Genomic DNA, 23,392 nt, shown 5'->3' on the forward strand with positions numbered 1-23,392 from the left:
GCAGTAGGGCATGAGAAGCAGGGGGCTGAGCCAAAGGCTTCAAAAAAAGGTGGATTTTGAGCAGGTGTCCTTGGGAGCATACAGGGTGGCAACTTACAATAGGATGCTGTATTCCTAAGGGTAACTTCTGCCAAACCCCTATAGTTATTTGGCTTCTAGCATCTTAAACTGGAGAGCAAGGTTCACGATGAGCTGCAGTTTCTCCCACCCCAAGAGGCCGACAAAAATTACAGCAACTATACTACTGGTGAATAATACATTAAAGTCATTACAAATCTTTCACTATTAATATTTTAACAGAAGCAAAGATCTTTATTTTATATGTATGGCTTGGTCTTGACCATGTCCCATTAATTACCATGCATCAAGCACGAAAGCATTTCCCAATAGCTCTAATTGAAACACTGGCCAATTTACTAATTAGCTTGAGAGTACAAGGGGAATACACAAAAGGAAATTGCTTTTTGTGTCAATACTTCTTTCTCTTTCTTCCCACTGAGAGTGAAGTAGCGGTGGGGACTGTGCATGAAATAAGGAGGTTGGATGTTGTAGCTCAGAGCAGGAGAAATTTGCACAGGAACAAAGGTGGATTAACCATAAGGTCAAAGTGTTCTGTGGTGCCCTCTGAGGTCTGGGTGGGTTTATCCCGGGATCATTCAGTGATGCTGAATAGTGGGAGATTTGGGGCAGACAAATGAAAGCGCTTCTTCCCATAGCACATAGTTAAAACTGTGGAACAAGAGTTCCAACTTGGACAGCCTAAAAAAGGAATTAAACAAATTCATGGAGGTTAAAGTTACTTCCGGTTAGTAGCAGCTAATAAATGCTCTGGCTCTGCAGCCAGAGGCAGCAATGTTTCTGAATGCCAGTTTCTGGAGGCCACAGGAGGGGAGAAGAGTCTTATATGCTTGGGTCCTGCTTCCCACAGGGATCTGGTTGACCACTGAGAGAACAAGACATTGAACCAAATGGGCCAGTGGCGTGATTCAGCAGGTTATTCTTATGTTCTCCTTATAACTGTATGCTACTTCCAGGATCAGAGGCTGAATACTGGTTGCTGGTGGGGAGGTCATGAGGGGAGAGCAGGGGTTGCTGATTCATAAGGGTGAAAGGGTCCTCTTATGTTCCTGTTCCAAGACAAGGTTGTCTTAAGAATTCTCTACAGCTCAGAAATGATGCAGTCATGAAGAAGAGAGATGTTGTGGTCGCAGGACTTGGAAAAGAAGGTTTTGCTTTACAAGTGGTTCACAAGAAAGATTGAGGAAAGGGCATTATGAATTGACCTGAGAAATGGCAAGGGGAAAGAGAATATAGAGGAGGGAATACCAGCAAGAAGGTGGCTTTGGGTGAAAAGTGATCTGAGCACAGATTTAACAGTAAATGCAGAATGGAAAGGGTAATTTCAGGAGATCTTAAAGAGAAAGAAGTGGTAGGACCACAAGATTCTGGTAAGGAAGTGAAAGAAAAATTAACAGTTAGTTGGTGAGGGTTATCATTAGTCAAGTGTGAAACACAAGGAGCTGCCTTGCACTGAGCCACACCATTGTACCACCTAGCTCAGCATTAACCTGACTGGCAGTAACTCTCCAGTGTTTCAGACAGGTGACATTCGCAATGCTTCCTAGAAATGCCAAGGATCAAGCCTGGGTCGCTTTGCTGTGCAAAACATATTATCCCTGCCCAAGGAACTAAGGCGTTAGCAAGACCTTCTACAATGACAGAGAAATTTGGGGAGGAACACTGGTTAGAAGCATACAGAGAAGTAGACACCCTCACTGATTGCCACAGACTTATGGGGTCAGTCCCCTCGGTGTTTTTGGAAACATTTTGTGTTAGACTCAAAGGAGGAAAGCCAAAGTAGGAGAGCCAAGGGAACCTGGAGACCATCAGGAGGGAGGGAAACTGATAAGACACAAAGAACTGGCGGTTTCTGGCATCTCTCCAGTTATAACAATGGCAGGTGTGTGTGTACTCCTGGCAGGGAAGAGCCTTGAGGCTGCCATCTTGATACGCCTTTGGTGCTGAAGCTGAATCTAGGACTAATAATGTGAGGAATGAGCCCAGACAAATAATTGCCTCCTGTGGGGTTGTGAAATGGACTCCTGGGAGTGCTGAGGAACAACTTTCATTTTAAAGTATTTGCAGTTCACTCATTGCACTTGCCAGTAAGACTTACCAAGTTTACAAGTATAAATAGAAAACTCTTTAAAATCAGTTCCCAGCCCTCCCACTGAAACCCAATTACTACTAAACCAAAACAATGCTTTGTCCACCGTTCCCCCCCCTAGCTTAGCACACAGTAGTACTGATTCCCAAATGGAAGTTCAAGAACCGTTAGTGGCTTCCTGAGCCTTCTTGGCCTGTAACTAGGATGCTGCTAGAAACAAACATTATTCATAAAGTTGCACAATGGCTTCGGAAAGGTTTGAAAGGATCCCAAGCAAAGCTAAACTTGGTCAGATTGGGCCACAAGTAAAAAGTTTAGGATGCCTCAGAGAAAAGGAAATGCACAAGGTGCTAACCGAATTGGATATGGTGGCCATTTCTAGGCCTACAGTGAGGTAAGGAAGGCAGATGCTCATTGAGAGATCATCAGGCAAGTTGTGCTATAGAAAGTGGAGGCACGTGCCAATTATGGATCATGTGTTGTAATTCGTCAGGGAGGGGCAGATTGGGGCAAGAGGGCACACTTTCCAACTCCTGAGCACGTGAAACAGGTGCATCTTCTGCATTTGAAGCAAACAAAGAATTTGGTATTTGGTGAACTGTGGTGGTGCCAAATTTGTCTTTCTTGGCACACTTTTCTGGATCTCAAGCTCTTTGCTAACTACCTAGCAACCCTGTTGACAAAAACACAAAAGCAAAACATCACACTTTTCATTGTGTTATTTTATGTATCTGTTTATCCGCTAGGGTCTTTAACACTAGACCTTTCAGGATAAGCATCTCCTCTTTTTCTCCCCAACACTTCCTGCCTATGTGCATGAAGAACGTGTACCAGTGCATTTCCAGTGAGGTTCTGTGTAGAGCAGCAGGCAGCCTCTTCAGTTCTCCAAAATCTTTCCTACTGTCGTGCCCACAGTTTTTCCCAATCATGCAGCCATGTTGGAAGTTCTCGACTCTGTTGGACGGCCTGGTTGTGGAATTATTACATATTTAATTCCTCTCCTAGTGCAGCTTTAGATGCAGCTCTCCATGAGGAACAGAGCCACTACACTCAGTTTTTCTGTCGCTTTCCGCAAAGGATTGATTAAAAAGCTACCACTGATGACCAGAAGAACACACAAGTTGATACACTTCTTCTTCAGATGTATTTCTCTTTGCGCATATTAGTTGTGGCTGCCCCAGCTGCCTGGATGCAGAGAAAGTAGAGCAATAAGTGATGGATCACTCCTGAATCCTTATCTCAGTGAGGTCCCAGTGTGGCCTTGCAATGCTTTGGACTGCCATGCTAGTGTGTTGGACGGGCTATTTGCCGCTTTAGAAGTACCCAGTTGCGGGGGAACACTATATCTGATACACAACTGTCAGGTGGGGTGTGGGAAAGACAGAGAACATTACACAAAGTGCCCACCTGAGAGGCAGCTGGAATTCAGTGTTTGTGAGTGAGAGCCGCTCAGCCGATCCAAGTGCTCTTTGGATCTCTCGCTTTTCATTCAGGAGAATGCAGGTGTCAAACCTAGGTTGAAAATTTCTCCTCTGCTAGAGTCCAGCTCAATTAATTTCAAAAGATTGTCACGACATTCTCATGGCAGAGTGTCACAGAGCCCCTTCTCTGTTGTTCTCTTCTTTTTTTGGTGCCTGCTTGTCACACCTTTTATATTAACATGACATCTTCACACAACGTTGTCTCTCTTTCTGGCTCTCCATCTCCGTGCGCTGCTCTTTGGGAAGGGCCAGGCATGGGTGACCATGGTCTAAGGCAGCAATGTGTTCTTTTTTTATCAAATTAGGTATTGCCGGTTTCTTTTTCATTTGCTTTTTCTTTTAACATGAAACAATATCATTGCAATTGAAGGCTAGACACCACAAAACCCTGAGCAACTGCAATCAGAGCTGTTGACTCCAGCTTGTTAGCGGGATTCATAATAGCATAAGAACTGTCCTGCTGGGTCAGACTAAGGTCCATCTAGTCCAGTATTTCCAATAGTTGCCAACCAGATGTCTTTGGGTGTGCTGTTTTCTCCCAGCATCCGGACATATGTTGCCCTGTATGTATGCAGAGACTGTATTTGGTTATTGTGACTAATTACTCCTAAGGATGGGCGAATTTGTCCATTCTGGTTTTTTCTCAGCTTCTAATTTTTCTATTCTTAGGTTCAGGTCTCTGTATCTCCACATCAGTTTGCTAATTATTTATTTTTTTAAAATTATAATTCCTTAGGAAAATTCATCGAGATGTTGGTGCAAATTTCTCCCAATTATACACATTTTTGCACAACCATTTTCAACAATGCAATGCCTTTTTCTATGTTCTTTTTCAATAACACATTCGTTTTATGAACAGTTTACCCTACCGCATGCCTTTTTGTACACATTACATGGCTTAACAACTGCTTTGCAAAATTCAGAGAAGGGCACATTTCAATGGATGGCATGCTGTTTTGGGAAGTTTAAATTAGTTAGACTTGCCGTTGAATATGAACTGAACTGAATTTCTCTTCCATCCCTCGGGGGAAAAACCCAAGTTTGCAGAAGTACCGTATTTTTCCGTGTATAAGACTAGGATTTTTTCCTTAAAAATGATGTCAAAAATTAGGGGGCGTCTTATACACAGATACATCTCCCCCATTTTCCTAAATCTAAGTCCCCCCAAATAGGGGGCGTCTTATACATGGGGGCGTCTTACAGACGGAAAAATATGGTACATTAAGGAAACAGGTAAAACCCCTGAAATGACTCAGTAGTCTAGATCAATTGGAAAAGAAGAGTGGAAAGTTGGTAGTGAGGAACAGAATGGCATATTGGAGGAGGGCATGGCTGACTGGAACCCTGAAAAGGAATACTTCTATTAGGAGATAAGAATACACTGCAGTGTTTTGTTGCTTTGCACTGAATAGTGCTGACTATAAGTGCTGAGGAGAAGTATAGAATCATAGAATTGTAGGGTTAGAAGACACCATGAGGGTCATCTAGTCCAATCCCCTGCAATACAGGAATCTCAAGTAAAGCATGCATGAGAAATTGCATATAAAAATATGTTTATTAGGAGAAATTTTCACGAGGACTTTTTTTTTAAGTTGCAAACTGATATGGAAGTATGGTGAAATGAACTTAAGATTGGATAAATGACAAACTGAGAGGAACTGAAAATATTCACACATGCTTAAGTTATCCCCTTTATCCTGATACTTTTCCTCTTGTTCCTTGGTGGTCCTGTTTTGTCTCAGCACTCACCACCCAAGTTTGGTATTAGAGGAAGATGGGGAGGGGTAGGAATCCAACCTTTCTATACTATTTATTCATCTGTTACACAGGAAGGTCAATAAATTAGTGGAAAGAGTAGCCTGTTTTTCATTCGGTACTTTATCTTGTGCTGCAAGTTGGTGATTGCTAGCATTTAGATTAGTAATTTTTTTTACCAGTTACTCAATATAATAGACTACTGAAGCTGCCACCAAGTGATAAATCTTCACACATTCCATTTTTGTTTTTCTTGATAATTGTAACAGTCTCTTGTAAATTTGAGCACATGAAGCCACCATCTTTTTTTGTTTTTATTCTTCTTCTGATTATCTTGGATCAGGTCTTCAGCTCATTGTATTTGATCACAGTAACCCAACAAAAATATGAAAGATGCAATGAAATATCGCTTAAACAGAGTTGATTATCTTACCTCTGTTTTGGATTCACAACCAGTATTGTGGGAGCAAAACATTTCATAACATTTGCTAGCATTTGTTCCTTGTTACCCTTGCCTTACGTAACCCACCCCCATCTCAATTCCAACTTGAAGCTCCTTGAGGCAGAGACCAGGCTTTTGCTTATCTGTCAAGCTGCAACACTGTACACTGTGCTTTGTAAGTGAGGAAATAAGAGCATGCCTGTTGCCCACATGAGTCAGGTAAAGGGGTCCTGATGCAGGAAGTTGGGGTTCAGTTATATTGAAGGTGGCATATTCTTATTGATGTATTCTAGTCTCAATGAAATTTATTTTGAAAGTGAGAGTTTCTCAAGGGATAAATTTCAGCCCTAAGATAGATTCCAAGACAGCACCATTCATCTGTTTACTAGCTGGCAGCATGCCACAGGTAGATGATAGGTAGGTAGGTAGATGATTGATAGAGATAGATGATAGATGATAGATAGATAGATAGATAGATAGATAGATAGATGATATAGATGATAGATATATATGCAGTGCTTTTTTCTAGGGGTACGCATGGGTACGTATACCCCTAAACATTTTGTGAATCTAAGTTTGGCCTCACTGAGGGGCAGTATTTCGATAGGAGTAGGAAAATGAGAGTACTCCTAAACTTTTTTTAAAAAGAAAAAAAGCACTGTTTATATGTAAGGCACCTTCTGCTTCACATTGAGTGTTTGCAAATTCAACATAACATACAGGATGAGAAAATCTTGGGGTCTTTGATGACAAAATAAGGTGACAGAACCTTTTTTTGTTTGCAACAAGGAGGAAACCATCCATTTCCTGCGTTTGTCATCCAATTCAAATAGTTGTTTTTCAAACAGTTTAAAACACAGTCTTCCCCAGCAGTTCTGTCTGTGACTGATGGTAGTTCTAGTTCAAAACATCTGGAAGGTACCAGATTGAGGGAAACTGATTTAGAGCTTGATGGATGAACATCTGCCCCTGAAGAAGGAATTAAAAGGCTCCTGGTAGCATTTCCACAGAGATTTTACTAACTTTCCTGAAGCAAATTATTACCTTTATGTTGGACTTTAATGTTGGGAGGAACTTCTGAATATTTTAGTTATCTACCCAGATGAAGGGACGTGGGTGGCGCTGTGGGTTAAACCACAGAGCCTAGGACTTGCCTATCAGAAGGTTGGCGGTTCGAATCCCCGTGATGGGGTGAGCTCCCATTGCTCGGTCCCTGCTCCTGCCCACCTAGCAGTTCGAAAGCACGTCAAAGTGCAAGTAGATAAATAGGTACCGCTCCGGCAGGAAGGTAAACGGCGTTTCCGTGCACTGCTCTGGTTCACCAGAAGCGGCTTAGTCATGCTGGCGACATGACCTGGAAGCTGTACGCCAGCTCCCTCGGCCAATAAAGCAAGATGAGCGCCGCAACCCCAGAGTCTGTCACAATTGGACCTAATGGTCAGGAGTCCCTTTACCTTTACCCAGATGAAAGCAGCTTTGCCTCCCCTCCCCCCCCCACTTTTCCTACTTCCTTAGTGGTGATTTATTTTCATATTTTGTAGCCAAGTTCTTTCCTTCCTCAGTTCCCCAGTGAAGCGCAGTCTTGCTACCATCATAATAATTTGCTTAAGGTTTACTGTTGCAAGTTAGGAAAGCAGTTCCTTTAGAAGTCCTCAGGATAAGTTTTGAAACTGTTTCAAGACTATCAGATGTGAAGAACTAGAGTCTTTGGTTATTTGCAAAACAGGCCTGGAAATAGAAGTAGCGATAGAGCAAGGGATGGCTGACATGCAGTAGTGTGCCTTTAATACTGTATTTGAAAATAGTGGTGGTGGTTGCTTGCATGACAGATCATTTCCCCCCTGCATACCCTCCCCTTAATTTGTTCTGTGGTTCCCCCAAGTATCTGGAGCAGATTTGGAGAGGGCATGGGGTACACATGGGCGGTAGGAGGAAATCTACCATTATTTATTTTTGCTTTATTAATGTCAAAATAAATAGCTTGCCTTCATCATTTTAGGCACTCATTAGCCCACACAGAGAACTGGAAGAGAGCGTACCAATGCAGGCTTCACTTGAAGCACAAATGGTAGCTTTGGGGGGACTGATTTTTGCTGCAAAGAGAGAAAGAGTTAAAAAATTCCCCACCCACCCCATGGTTCTGAGACTGCTCTGGTTTTCCTGTAATTGCTATTTTACATTATGAGAAATGTGCACATCAATTGCATTTACGCAATTAATGTCATGTCTAGTTTGGCCCTGAGTCACATTCAGCAGATCTAGTTAATGAAGTAACACTGTCTGCCATTACTGTCTTAACACAACATGCACTTTACAGGGGTATGAGTGTTTGCTTTTAAAATAAATAAAAATCAAAGATATACTGTAGTTTAAAGGCCAACAATGAGGATCTATATGCCAAGGAACAGGTGTGATTTCTTGCAGAGTTTTAGCGTTAATAGAGTTCTAACATTTTTCTCCTACTAACACCTTTCTTATACTGACACTTTTATACAAACAAACTTTGGTGTGGAATGCCCCGATCTTATAATATTTTCAGAATCTTTGCTTACTTGGTTTTAAAAAACAAAACAAAATCAAAAAAGTGTTAAAACGAATAGTGTTTTGTAACCTTGATGCAAAATAAAATGTTTTCATTTCTAGCCAACTGAATTGTGTCATAAATTTCTGAAATGTTCCATTTTAAAAATGTAGTGGGTTATTAAAAATTACCTTTCCATTTGTGATATGCTATTTAATTTTTTAACTGAGAGTTAACAATGCATCTTAAATGTCCAGTTTGAGTTGCATAAGTTAGCCCTTGTGTATGTGGTGTGCAAATACCTTCTGATATGACTCCTATGACAACAAGGTTTTAGATGTAAACAGAGGACTTAGCATCTGAGTAGGTTTTGCAAAAAGAACAAATTTTAGCACAGTGTGGCCAGCGTCTGGTGCCAATGTTCTGCCAGACTAGCTAGCTGCCCAGCAAAAGGTTTAAATCTCTACTGTGTTTTGCCATTCGTAATGGGTGAGTAAGCTTTGACCATCTAAAATCTATCTTTGGCTTCTCTCTCCCTCTCTTGACCCAGCTTGCCTCCCCGCCCCTTCTCCCCATTATGACACTTATTATTTTTCCATTCACAGCAAAACTATTCACATCAAGGTAATTGATGATGAGGAGTATGAGAAAAACAAGACTTTCTTCATTGAGCTGATGGGCCCACGCATGGTGGATATGAGTTTACAGAAAGGTGTAGTACTGGTTCTCCCAACTAACATTAACACTCTTCTTTCCTCTTTCTCTCGTCTCCTTGCCTTTCTTTTCTCACTCTCTATAGTCTCTTTTTGTTTTCCAACTGCTCAATCCTTAACACTGCTGTGTATGCACAACCTGTCACATGGTACTGATGGGAGCTAGCGAGACAATGCATTCTAGGTGTGGGGATGTGTGTGTGCTTGTGGTGTGTGTGGCTTATGAATGTCAGCGCACATTCTTGGAATAACTAGACACTGGGGTTTTCAGCTCCATCACTGACACCACAGAATAGACTGTGAAGCACTGTGTTCCATCATGAAGTAAAGCTGTGTATTTCTTGAAGCTCTTTCCGTGGAGCTGTCCTCACAGACAGCATTTGCTCTTGGTATGCCAGGCAACACCCCAGTGTCTGCAATGCACAATGGTCAGCACACCGCTTTTCAAGAGTAACTGTTTAGTTCTTTGCAAAAGGAAAAGTTTCACTAATCAGTTTTGTCTAGCCCTTAAAAAAATGGTATTTCTACTTACTGGATTTTGGGCATAATGGATAATATTTCAGTCAGTGGTGATATCATGAACAAATAGAAATTCAGGCTACATACTTCCAATATTTCCACATTTCACTGTGTGCAACATGCTCTTGTGCTATTCTTGTGCGCTCCTGACCTTATGCCAATGCCACTCTCCTTGCCAATAAGGCCACAGATTCTACCCAATGGTTGCACTTTTATTTCAACTCCATGTTGGTTCCATAGACCCAAATGAAAACCTCTCTACATCTGTTGAAGTGTGATTATGCAGAGGTCAATTAGGCTGAGAGCAGGAGTGGTGTGGTTGGGGCTGTGCAAAGATGGAAGCAGAGCTAGTCCAGGGCTCCTGCCTGTGTGTCCTTGCATCAGGGCCAGCCCACTCAAGAGGCAAGGTGAGGCAACCACCTCAGGCAGCAGGATCCACAGGGACAGCAGATCTAGACTCCAAACAATGTATATCTTGCTGCTGAACTCCGTGGAGGCCAGATCTGCCACCTCCTCGGCAGCCCATCCCCAGTGGGCTTCTTGATGAGTAGGAGCCACTGCTCGTCTCCTCCCACCCCCAGGGAAGAAATGGCTGCCCTCTGGGGTCTCGAGCTCTGCACCCGCCTAGTGTGATTCAGAGCGGGGCTCTGCCCACCCCCGACTGCCTTTGATTCCCATTTTAATCATCAGATAAGGTTGAGTTTATCCCGGCCCTTGTTCCCAGTGTAGATCCTCAGTCACCCCATTTTGTAGTTCAACATGTCTTAAGCTGGCCCTGCCATGCAGCCTTGACCATGCTGTTGTCTTGCCTAAGCGTAAGCCATATGGATGGCAATGTCTGGATCGTCGCTCCACCCTGCTGGCCACGACTGGCTGAGAAAATGATCTGGCATGATTCCCCCAATGGCAGCATAGCTGAACAGTGATTTCCCCTTGGCGTACCCATATCTGCGTGTGTGCTCCCTCACTGTCACACACACACACACACACACACACACACACTTGTTCTTTGTTCCATTTGGCTTCTATTTCCAAGCGCACTTCTTTTACCGTCATGACTTCTTTCCAGATTAACGCAGAGGCAGTCTCAGTGTAACATTTTGCATTTTAAGAAAAGGTTAGATGCAACACCTAAATGTTGTTATCTGTTTCCTCACTGAGCCACTCAGGAGCCCAACTTCAGGGTCTCCTCCTTCACACAATTATTTTGATGTTGACCTGACATCTTTGTGACCAGAACTGTTTCTGAGCAGTGCCTTGGAGGCTGTCAACATCACCCTGGAGGCAGAAGTGTAGATGTGGGAACAGCGGCAACATACACAGCTACCTAAATCCCTTCTTCCTTAAAGGCCTTTTCAATACACATAGAGAGACTTTACCAGAAAATGGTGGCAGTCTGCTGCACCTGACTGTACTGTGGGAATTGAGAGTGTTTCAAACATGCGACCCTAAAAAACACATTTGAGCTTTTCTCACTCCTTGTGCCATGTATTAATTTGGCAGAGAATTCAGAAGAGAGTATCTGCCGCTGCCAGGGTAGTTTTTTCATTTGCGTTAGGAGCCAATTTAAGCCTCATATGTGGAAATGCCCTGAGATAGGTGTCTGACAAAAGTCTTGACTGCTATTTATTTGTCTCTCAGAGTTGCTTCTGATATTCTTCACATTACAAAGGCCTGTGTCAGACGGTAGCTACTTTGTGCCACTTACCTTACCTATGTGTGGTTTCAAAATGTAAGGAATGAAATTTTCACATCGGCTTCTCCTGAACAAGTAACTAGGAGGGATTGTGTTAGAACTGGCCTAAGAGCTCTAATAGAAAGCCCCAGGGACATTACAGGGCAATCTCCAGGGGGAAAGAGAAAGTAGGAAATGATCAATTTTCTTCCTTTTGACACATTTGACAGAATAAAAGCAACCATAGTGTTACCATTAGCCCTTTTCTGCTGCAGCCTTAGTGTTAACATAATGTACCATTAGGAAGGGAAAGAATCAAGTCAGTGAACTTTGTAAAAGTCATTTAAACTGCATTCTTACCAGTGTTCTCTTTCTTGAATGAAAATGACATGCTTACCTGGTTGGATTGCATTGTGCCCTTAACCTTGTAGCACTGAATTTCATGAACACTGAGTAGCACCTAGGGCTGCCATATTTCAAAAAAGTAAAAAACCAGGACAGACACCCCAAATGTTGTTGAACTTTATTTATTTTTTTACAAAAACGCCAAAGAAACTTGATTTTTTGATTGACTTGCCTAAGATCAAAGTGCCGCCTTACGGAAATCCCCCCCCCCCCCGCGATGTCAATCAATTCCACCTTTGAAATCCTGGTAATGTCCGGTGGGGGGTGGGATCCAAACGTATTGCAGCCCTAGCAGCACCTCATTAAGCAAAAGCAAATTTCTAAGCCACAGTAGGCACTTCCAGACACCCCCCCAAAAAAACTAGGTAAGCATATCAGATCCTGGCCTGGTTGGCATAAAGCTTAACTATGATTTAAAGCTGAATAATAAACATGCTGGTGCCCAGTGCAAAAATTGCAAGCACTTTAACCCCCTCACGCTCCTGCTGCTGCCACACTGCCAGAAACTAAGCCATGGTTTGTCTTAGCATTACATCCAAACCGAGGCTTGTATTGACCCTCTCCAAACAAACCATGAGCTGTAACTAAGGTTTCTTCTTGGATTCCATCGCAGGTTTTGTTTGGGGAAAACAAACAACAGGCCAGAGTTCAGGTGTAATGCTGATGGATTCATTCTCAGCAAGAGCAGAGAAGGAGCCAAGAAGCTGCAATTTTAGCTCCATGCACCAATATATATGTAAACCATAGTTAAACTTAAATGGACCTGCAATTGCAGGCAAGCGTTTTTAAAGGAAAGGGGAAAAGTCAGTGTGTGTCTTCTCAGAGCAAGAGAACTACCCTGGATTGAAAGGGGTGGGTGGGTGGGTGTACGTGTATGTGTGTATGCTAATGTAACCATGCTCCCCACCAAAGACCAAACCTGATATTATAAAATGTGTGTGTGAGAGAGAAATTGGCTCTTCTCCTAAAACACTTCAGGTATATATGTGTGTGTCTAGGGCTCTCTTGTGCCTATGGACATTTTTGATTGGTTATTGTCGAGCCAGCTGACGAGCTGTTATTACCATGTGACACTCAACTAAATGTGCTGCAGAAATCACCTTCCACTAACCATCAACAAGGACCAGGTTCCCTTTCCTCGCCCCCTGCCCCTCCCAGCCCTCCTTTCCTCCTCTAACGTTCTCCGACTCACCTAAAGATCAGCTACGACCAGCGTGCCATAGAAAGCCAGTGAAAGGGCTGCCGCAGGCAGTGGCAGGAGTGGGAATGGTGCATGTGGGAATGGTGTGGCGGTGGAGGTGCTGCCGCTGCTGCTGTTTGCTGCATCTGCTCCCAACCAGGCAACCCACTGTACACACATGTCTTTCTTGTTGTCCCTACAGGAAGACCGTAAGGGTTAATATAGTAGATGAGGAGGAATACGAAAGGCAGGAGAATTTCTTCATTGCCCTTGGTGAACCGAAATGGATGGAACGAGGAATATCAGGTGTGAGATTCTTTTTGGAAAAACAAACAAAAGAAACCCAAATCCACAAAAAAAGTAATCTTTTTGCTCCCCCCCCTTTTTTTTCCTCTTTCGTTTTTACACGGACCAAGTTTTATTCCTTTCCCTCCTATATTCTCGCTCTCACCCTGTTTCGGTCCCATCTCTGAGTTTTTGAGCCTAGCTTATTTCGGATCCTCCTTTCGTGCAGTGCTTGTGCCTTTCAGGCCGTGTGAGCCGCGTGTGTTTGCACCGTTTATTCTCTCTCTCTCTCTCTCTCTCTCTCTCTCTCTCTCTCTCGCTTTCTTCCCCCTTTCGGTGACATCTTTGGCCTTCTCCTGTTTCCCTCTCCCTCATGCCGAGACTGAAAGCCCTTCCCCAGCCCCCCCCAAAAGAATGCAACTTGCATGGCTGCCTTTTCAGCTTCCTCCCCAGTTCTGTATCTTGCACAGTCTTTCCCGCCTCCTCCGCCTCCTTGCTCCTTTTCTGTGGCATAACTTGCAGTGGATGACTTTGGGTGCTGGTGAATTTTTATTTTTTAACACCTCCAGCTGGAATTGTAACGAACGGGTTCTGTCATAATAATGACAATGAGCATTTGCATTCTGTTTTGCTTCTTCGGTGCAAAAATCTGACAGCCTGGCAAGGGAAAATTATACTTTTATTAATAAAACTCCACAGCGCTAACATTAGGAACTCGCTAAACATTCTGGTTAGCTGGCAGATGAAAATGAAGCTGACTGCACATCAGCAGCAGAGGAGTCTGTTGATTTTGGAAGTTAAACCATCTTCTGAGGCGTCACTCCTAGGCCTCTTTATGTGGATGTGACAGGCACCCATCTCAAAAGGGCAGGCACACGAGGATCTATCAAGGGTTTTCACACAGCTCCTCTTCATTTCAGTGGGTCTTGTCAAGGGGGTCCCAGTGTACCAAACCGCTGACCAAAGCGAGCAGTATCCTAGACCACTGAATGCAGAAGTCTTGGGAAGGCAGAGATAAACTCACTTTTAAAGTTTTTTTTTTAAAAAATTATAACAAAGCATGCATTAAATATTTTAGACCAATAAATTGTGTTTCCTAGTATAATACCTATCGTACAAACAAATCAAGTTCTCTCGGCTTTATGGTTAAATAAATTGATGTTTTGTACAGCCGTTTTTTAAAAAGTGACATTAAATAATGGTTCTCCAATATAATAATAATAATAATAATAATAATAATAATAATAATAATAATAATAATAATAATGATGATGATGATGTCAGGGGTTTAGGAGCAGAGGCAAGGGCAAGGGAGGAAACAGAGAGCGAAGGGGAGGAGGCAGAAGAAAAGATGAGTGATGACGACGACCCGAGATCTCCGAGTCTTTCCAGTGAATCAGAGGATTCACAGAAAGGAGCACCAGTGGCCAGGGCAAGGGGGGAGTTTAGGGGGGCACCCCAGGAAGATAGAGCCAGAGGGGACTCAGAGGAGAGCAGTTGGAAATCGGGACCAGCGTCACCGCTAGGGAGCAGGGAGGAGGAAGGGAGCCAGGGGGCAAGCGCTGGCAGCTCACCACAGGAGGGAGGGCATGAGTCAGGAGTGGCCACACCTCCATCGGGGAGCGAAGAAACGGTTAAGCGGAAAGTGGAAGGTTGGGCGCGCGCGCCAAGTTCAAATGCAGAGGAAGGCGGCGCAGTAAGCAGCCCGGAAAGGGAGCCAGGTCCTAAAGCCCGGCGCAAGGAGGCAGGAGGGTCCGGGTCAGCGTCAGAAGAATCCCGGAAGGAAGAAACCCCGGGGGGCAGAGGGACCCAGAGGAGAACAGTCAGGCGGAAAAGGTGGAGCAGGGCTAGGATATTAAGTTGGTGCACAAGGGGCGGAGAATCAGACGGAGCTTCGCCGATCTAGCTACTAGACGTAGAGTTGCACGCAGCAGCTTGAGAATGGAAACTGTAACTCAATAAAGACTTTTACTTAATGATCGCTGGCTAGCGTGATCCTCTGTGAGCTAGGATCTTCGAGCAGCTCTGACAAATAATAATAATAACAATAATACTGGGGAGACATTTTTGTTGGCTCTTCTTAAAAAAAGCATCAATTCCTTCAAGCATAAAGCCAGAAGAGCTTGATTTGTTTGTGTATGGTAATCCTGCCCTATTCTGAGGCTTCATAATGCAATATTAAACAAAGAAATTAAAACTGTGTGGTGAAACTACTCAAGTGTTTTAAATCAAGTATTTTAAGCTAATTTTTTTGAATAAAGCCTCTCCAGTGCTGACTCATAATCCCCTAAATCCAATCCTCCCAATCCACTCCTTTGCCTCTCAGCTAAGGGAATGCCAACCTTCCATCAATGCTTCTTCTCCCTCTCGCAGGTCTGTTACCGGCACCTAATAAGCTCTACCTTTCTTCTCGCCCTCCCCAGCCCAGCCCAGCCTTTCCTAATGCACTTCAGCAATGGTATCCACAACAACCCTCTTAGCTTTTCCCTTGCTTCTACTATTTCTATACTCTTGATTCTTCCCTTCCAGATAAAGTGAAGGGAGATCTGTGATGGCTCTCCCCTTGGTTTCTTCACAGCTAAACTTTGCTATGGAGCGACCCAATGTCAAGTCAAGCCCCCAGTGTGTGGGGCGGGGGTAGAGAGCTAATGAATTGCCTGCCTGTTATGTCCCCATGGGGCAAACAGCATCTTTTTGGGAGGGGGGGTTGGTTTATTTCACATGTCATGGGGAGACAGCTTCCTCATCCTGTGTTCTGGTCACTGTCCAACTCAAGTCACCTCATGAGTGCTTTTAGGTACAGATAAAAATCAGAGGAGGTCCAGTCCCAGGTCTCCTACCATATCGTCTAGTTGGCCCTAACTGTTCACCTTTAATAACAATGTGGCAGAGACAAATTCAGCAAGGACTGAAGCTCAGTGATAAGAGCACATGCTGTACATGCAGAAAGTCTTGGTTCAATCTCTGCATCTCCAGGTCAGACTCCTGCCTGAAACTCTGGAGAGCTGCTGCCAGTCAGTGTCAACAGTGCTAAGGTAGATGGACCAATGGCCTGACTTTGTATAAGGCAGCTTTCTATGTTCCTACTGAGGCGGCCACACATGTTGCTGCTACAACCATTATTACAGGGACTGATGCCCCTTTCAGGGTTGAGCCTAGAGAACGTACAACTACCCAGGTGGAGTCCTGGCCACTGCCTGGACTGGAGACACTGTGTAGAAATGAGAGCAGGTGTTGATAGCTCTGTTATCCTTTGTGTGAATTTGTATTTTAATGTTTATTTCACTCTGCCAAGTTATTTGGTAGAGAAATGAGGCTGAACCAATGTGTGCCTCTTCCTTCCCTCTCTCCCGGATTAACTGTTCATCCTATTTAGATAAATTCATCCTATAAGATGTTCAATCTTTGTTACCCTCCAGGCTTCTAGTGTATTAGCTAAATTGAATTAAATTGTATTTTGTGAGCTCCTCATCCATTTTACGTTTGAATTCCCTTCAGAATTATTGGCTGTAACTATGTTCGGCCCTCATAATCCTGTGCGTTATCAGTTTCCCGACATTTCCCTCTTTTGTAATCTCATTCTGTGACAATTCCCCCCCCCCCAGATTAGGCCTGAGGTGGGTATCCTCTTTCTCTTTCATTTGTAGCTTGGTAAGGAACACAGGGATCAGAACCCACCAGCAAATATATCTCTTCTCGCCAATGCCCTTGTTCCATTTGTCATAACAAATGCAAAACAACCACCACCACCAAGAGTTTGTTGAACTTCTCGTTGTTAGAGCTGGAAATGGGTTGCCTTCTTCTCCCTTCCACTGATTGGCTCCAAGGCTTCCCAATCTCATTCTGCAGTCCCATGGTTCTATATGTTTCCCTTATCTGCAGTGACAGGGACCAAAACGTTGTTGGCAAAGCATAACAGGGCCTAGAAGCCTTCCAGCAGATTGTGTCACCTTTCTGGTTGCCCTACTGTCAGTACCTTTTGAGTGTCCCTCCAGTAAATCCAGCCTATTTTTTTTTCCTTGCTAGGAAGATGACATCTTTTCACTGGGCTGTTAACTCATTTGATGGCTTGAGTGTCACATTAGTTGACAACTGGGGTCTAGGTTTCCTTTTACTTTCTCAGCCCCCCAGGGAAATTTGGGCTGGATATTCCCTTCACACAGCAGTTTCGACACTCCAGCATTAGAGGGGCTACAGCACCAGGTCTCCTTTTTCAGTCAGGGTGCTCCAAAGTCTAAATTATAATGGCCTCAAGGGTGTAATGTAAGGTATAATTCCATCACGGCATTTGGTTCAGAAGATGGAGAAGGAATTGCATTTCATTGGAACCTCTCCAGCTGTGCCACACAAACTTCTGCATGTGTAACAAAGGCAAAGCAAGGTTTAGTTTGCCCAGGCAGCAAACTCAGCTCTTCTTTTTAGCCCCCACCCCAAGAAATGAAAGAGAAAGGGAGTTGTGTGAGACACAACTCTGTGTTTTGAAGTCCCAGAGGAAGAACTATGGGGAAACAGAGTTGTAAGGAAAAATCGTGTTTTTCATTGGGTGCCAGCAAAACTCACATCACTGAGAGAAAGTTTAGATCTCTTCTGGAAATGGCTTTGTGCATGTTGAAGACTTTGGCCTTCCCAAACGCATCTGGGAGATACAGTAGCCACTGCAGTATATCTCCAAAATAGACTGCCAACCACGTACACCTTTTGAACTTTGGCACAGAAGAGTACCTAACATGCCACACATGCATGTACTTGGCAGTATTGCCCATGCCTGTGTACCCAAGGAGGATAGGCACAAGTTAGATTCCAGAGCAGAAGAGACTATTGTGATTGGCTAGGCTCTGAGAAGTAAAGGATACGGAGTAATGGACTTGAGTACTGGGAAAGTCAGCACAAGACATGTGGTTCAGTTTGATGAATACAGGAGAGCTGACATGAGAGGAACTGTGATGGACTTTTCTGGTGAGTCAGAGGAAGAAACACAAGCCCTCATAAATTTACCAGAATTGATGTATAACAGTCCAGATCTGTCTTCTACTGTCACACCACTTAGCACAGATGCTGAACAGGAAAGAGAAGCAGAGGAGCAGATTCCAAGATGCAGCACAGCCAGAGGGAAGCAGACTAATGACGACATGTTTGCGTTAAAGGGTGATGAAGAAGCAGACGAGGTTCCAGAGCCAGGTGTCAGGTGCTCACCAAGACCCAGCCCCACAACTGCCCCGTCTTGCGAGGTCATCGCAACCTCTAGAACCTTCCACCTGGGGAAAGATAGAGCAGGTGCTAACTGCTGAAGCTCACCTGTGAAGGGATGCTGCACAGGTAGAGATAGAGGCACTGCTCCAGCACCAGACCTGGGCAAGAAGGCGATTGGGTGCAGAAGGGGAAATTGAGTACAGCTCGGCCAAAGGAAAGCTCCTGTACTTAAGCACAACAACCAGACCTGACATAGCAAATGCAGCGGGAATCCTAAGCAGGAAAGTTAGCTCTCCCACTGAGAAGGACTGAACTGCTGTGAAGAGTTGTTAGATACTTAAAGTGAACCATGAATTGTAAGCTTACGCTGACAACAATCCAATACTATGAGGTACATGGATGCAGACTGAGCCAGAAACCCAAAGGAGTATAAGTCAACAGGTGGATTTCTCTTTGTGTTTGGAAATTGTCCTGTTTCCTGGGCCAGTTGTAAACAAAATTCTATAGCTTTGTCTTCCTCAGAGTACATAGCCACAGCCACAGCATACAGAGAAATGGTCTGGATTGACCAATAACTACGGACTTCGGGTTGTGTGGGGAGAAACTTGTCTGATGGGTGTACACTCAAAGCTGCTTGAAATTATCTCAAAGCAAGAGGTTTCATGCAAGACCCAAACACATTGGGGTGAAATACTACTATGTGCATGCAGTGATACCAGATGGACTTGCTGAATTGGCGTACTGTCAAACCAAAGAAATAACAGTTGACATTCTGACCAACTCCCTACCAACAGACAGTTTTGAGAACCTCTGAATCAAGATGGGACTCTAGGTGGTTCATTAATTGTACTTGCATTTGGTGTATTTGCTTGAGAAGGTGTTTGTAGTATAACCAGCCTCATCTAATCAGCATTCTTAAGTCTGATTGATGCATGAAGGGGTAAATGCCATAGGGTAAACTGTCCTACCAGGCTTCGCTCACCTTGAGAGGGATTGGAAGGGAAGCCTATTCTTCCCCTCATAGTCTACCATGTGAACTCCAGGTTTGGGCCAGTTGCTCCAAGCTCAGAACGCATGGCCTCTTTTAAAAGCCATTCTTGAGTTCCTGTACCAATAATTTAGGGACCTTCACCACAAACCTAAGTTTTGTTGCCTGTGTATTCTGAATGCTGTATGAAAAGCAAATGAATCTGACCTTCGGTGAGTTTGTAAGTAAACAATTTTTTAACTTACTAAATGTGTGGTCTTTTTCTATGCTAAGGAAAGAGGGGGACTTTGGAAGAAGTTGAAGGGCATATTTTAAAGATCTAACAGCCTATATTTCCACACTTTACTTTGCTGCATGTTTTGTGATTTTAAATCTCTGCTCGGGTTCTCTCACCCAAGAGTTCTTGCCCCAAACCTGGATCTTGGCATCCAGGGAATTCTCCTTTTTATACCTATCTTTTTCCTTGCCAACCAACATTCCTGAAATCTCATTGATAGTGTTCTTCAAATATTCATGTGTAACATTAGAAGTGAAAGAAAAACACTCCATTACTAGAGTGAAGTGCAAATGAAAGGAAAATATCCCAGATCATCAAGAAATGGATGTTTTAAGAGAAATAAAGGTGCTGTTTTTGTTACAGAAGTGGTTGTTGTTGTTTTTTAAAATAAAATCCTGGTGTATTGATATGTCCCTTTTCCATAATTAGCCATCCCTGAAGCAGTTCACAACAGCCAGTTTTCTAAGTGCAAAGCATTGGGGTTGGGGAGACAAGTCAGTTTACATGCAAATAAATCCAAACAGCTCAAAATCAGCAGGAACCCTTGCACTAATAGGATGACATTGATGGATACAGGGCTCGGATTCTTAAATGGCAACAACTTTGGCAATCAAATTAAGCAGCCTTCTAGACTAGCCTTTTGTAGGCAGTGCCACCCAAAAAAACAAAAAACAGAAGCAGAATGTAAGAAATGGCTTGAGAGGGTTTCACCATCAACATTGTGATCTGCAAGCTGCAATACCATTGATAGGTGCATATGGGAGCAAGGAGAGGGGCTCATCTGTTCCTTCTGATTAGATTACAGTATGCAGGCTAAATTTGTAGACGATCTTTTCCCAAGACATTGAAAAGATAACGCACATGAACCTGTCTCCATTTCACACTTTTATCAAAAAGGTCATATTTCTCCAGACTGTTCTTAATTACATTCTTATTTCAGAATTATATTTCCTGCTAAGGCAACCTTTCATAGAAGCAGATATAAAAATAGCAGAGACTTGGTTGTATGTGCACTACAGACTGCCAGCAATGTCCTACCCCTAGATTCATGCTTTCCGCCATTAACTTTTGCAATGATTTTTAATTTATTTTCATAAATTATGTTTACCTGCATAAACAATATCAGGAACAAAAAAATAAGTACATTTCTAACACATGCATATTAATGTATAGAATATAATGGTGTGCTTTAAACTGCTTTTTTGACCATCATACTATCATATTCAAAACAATGAGAAATAACATTTTACATTGGGATGAACTTTCAGTCATTCGTTTGTTTATTTATATTTATAGCCTACTTTTGAGAAATCTTCTCCACAAAGCAACTTACACTACCGTATATCTAAAATTGTTTTACAGGATAGAAGAAAAAATAACCCCACCCATTAACTTTAGGAATAAAACCGCAAAACAACATTAAACTAAAAGGACTCACGGCATAATATTCCCAACATGACCTATTAAAAGCGCCCCAAAGAGGTATATCTTCAAAGCCCTCTTAAGAGCTTTGTTAAGGATGATACCTGCCGCATCCCCAAAGGGACATGTTTTCACAAGTAAGAACCTTTATTACAGGTGGCCACCAGCCCAGTACTTTTAACAGGTGGGCACCTAAACAAATACAGCCTCTTTTTGTTGATTTCAGGGCATGGGCAGGCTGTTATGGGTCCAGGCAGCCTTTCAAGTAACCCAGACCCCCGACCATTAAGGTTTTAAAGTGGACTTGGAAGCTTACTAGCTATCAGAGCAATTGGTACAGTATAAGTACTGCATGTTCCAATCACAGTCATTTTCCAAATTGTCTTCAAAGGCAGCCCTACATTCAGCACATTACAGTGGATGTGACAAGTGTATGGATAACTCAGACAAGATCAGACCTCTCTCAGAAAGGTTGCCATTGGCATATCAGCCAAAGCTGGAAACAAGTGCACCTGGCCACTGCAGCTATCTAGGTCTTCCCAGATAGGAACAAATCCAGGATCTCCCCCAAATGATTCTTTGGGGGAGTGGAAACTCACCTAGGTCTACCTGTACCCCTCTATCCAGACAGCAATTCTCCGTCCCACAGAATGCCCACCTTGCCTGGGTTTAATTCTAGCTTTTTTGCTCTCGTCCAACCCAAAAGTGTCTCCAAGCATTAGTTTAGGAACTCCTTGGGATTATCAGATGAAAAAGAGGGGTAGAATTGCATGTCATCTTCATGTTAGTGCACTTAAACCCAAACATTCAGGTGCCATCTCTCAACAGTTTCTTATAAATGTTGAAAACCATGAAGGTACCCCATGGTTCATTGGCCATGGGGTGAAATAAAGTCCTCCAATACTACTGTCTATTACTGGGTTTCCATTATGGACCAGGCCACCATATCACCATGTCTCCCAGGCCCAATCCGGCCAACTGATCTAGAAGGATACCGTTGCTTATGATATCAAAAGCCACTGAAAGGTCCAGGGGAACCAGCAGGATTGCACTTCCTCAGTCTGGTTCTTGGTACCTGAGTGAGAAAAGCCATTTCCATCCCTAATCTTTCAGACATACTAAATTTCAAAGCATACAAGTTTTTAAATGAATTTCAAAGTAATATAGTTACAGAAACAATGGTGACTGGCTTAAAAAAAACCAATTCCTGTTACAAAATTCCTATGAGTCATATTAAATCTGAAACATGAAAAAAGAAAGAGATATAATAGGATTAAATGAGGCATTTTAGCATTAAAAAGATTATTAACTGTCTAAACCTAAATTAACAGTTCTGTCGTTAAACTACTCCTATCCATGTCAGACTACCAGTTTGTTGTTGGCAGCCGTCAGTCTCACCTGGAGACTTCCAATTAGCAAATAGAAATTAAAAGACTTGCATCAGAAGAGATTTCCAGCTGCATTATGAGATTGAGAAAGATATGTAATCATTTGTCCTAAGTTATTTGTTGTAGCTAGTCATTGTTAGCATTACAGCTCCTGTTGTTTTATCAGTACTTTTATCTTGTAGTTTTATCTTGTACTTTTACAGCTCTAGGGTTCAATAGCACCTGACTTAACCAGCATCTTGATCAAGCTTTATAGAACAAAATCACAAAAAGATTATTTCAAAGCTCAAAATACCGTTAGACAAATTTGTTTTGGTTCTCGGGATTGCTTTACAACTGCATTTGTAACTCTGTAACATACCCGGGGAAAGTTAAGGAAGGTCTAGGCATTAGCCTTGGGGCCGTCAATTATTCTTCCATCTCTGGCCATGCCATGAGCTTCACTTTGTATCTTGGAATTGTACCCAGTCCCCCTTACAGTTATACAGCTTACCCCTTACAACTGGAATATCACTGACAATTACCGTAGCTAAAGGAGTTATCAAAGTGAACATGCAAAGTAGATGGGGTGATGTTTTATTTCCTACTGCAGCAACAGTAATTTTGCTACAAAGTAAGGTGACTTAAAGTTCATTTTTAAGCATGAATCATGACTCGCATCTTACTTTTTGAGCAAAGGCAAAGTTACAGTCGCTAAGCACCAACTATTCTAAGGGTTCTAACATGACTGAAGTCCCCGTCAGAAAAAACAACTTATTTGGGTTGAGCTTTGACTTATCCCAGATCTTGCGAAAGTGTTGCGAATTGGCACACTTTCTGACTCCAGAGACCCACCCCACCCCACCCCTTCAAGCCCCACCTCCCTGCCTCTGCTCATGAAGGAAAGGGGGAAACCTCTGGTAGCCAGAACCTTTGGTACACACCTGTTCTCTCCAGCTTCATGTTCATTTTGCTGCTACCAGGCATGTTCACAAACCTGCATCT

The 23,392-nt window shown here is 43.1% G+C and overlaps 1 protein-coding gene across 4 annotated transcripts in view; it reads left to right on the plus strand.

Moving 5' to 3' along the window:
* The window catches only part of SLC8A3 (solute carrier family 8 member A3), a 172,129-nt gene that overhangs the window by 120,761 nt on the left and 27,976 nt on the right, over positions 1-23,392 (plus strand). For 2 of the 4 annotated variants that reach the window (XM_081185997.1, XM_081185998.1), the window contains exon 3: positions 8,972-9,078. In XM_081185997.1, coding sequence (XP_081042123.1) covers positions 8,972-9,078 — 107 coding nt within the window. Of the gene's footprint in view, positions 1-8,971; positions 9,079-13,060; positions 13,165-23,392 lie in introns of all 4 variants that reach the window. The other 2 variants (XM_081186000.1, XM_081185999.1) reach the window with 2 other exon arrangements.

The sequence above is a fragment of the Podarcis bocagei genome (genome assembly GCF_964188305.1).
Source record: "Podarcis bocagei genome assembly, chromosome: 1".
NCBI lineage: Eukaryota > Metazoa > Chordata > Lepidosauria > Squamata > Lacertidae > Podarcis > Podarcis bocagei.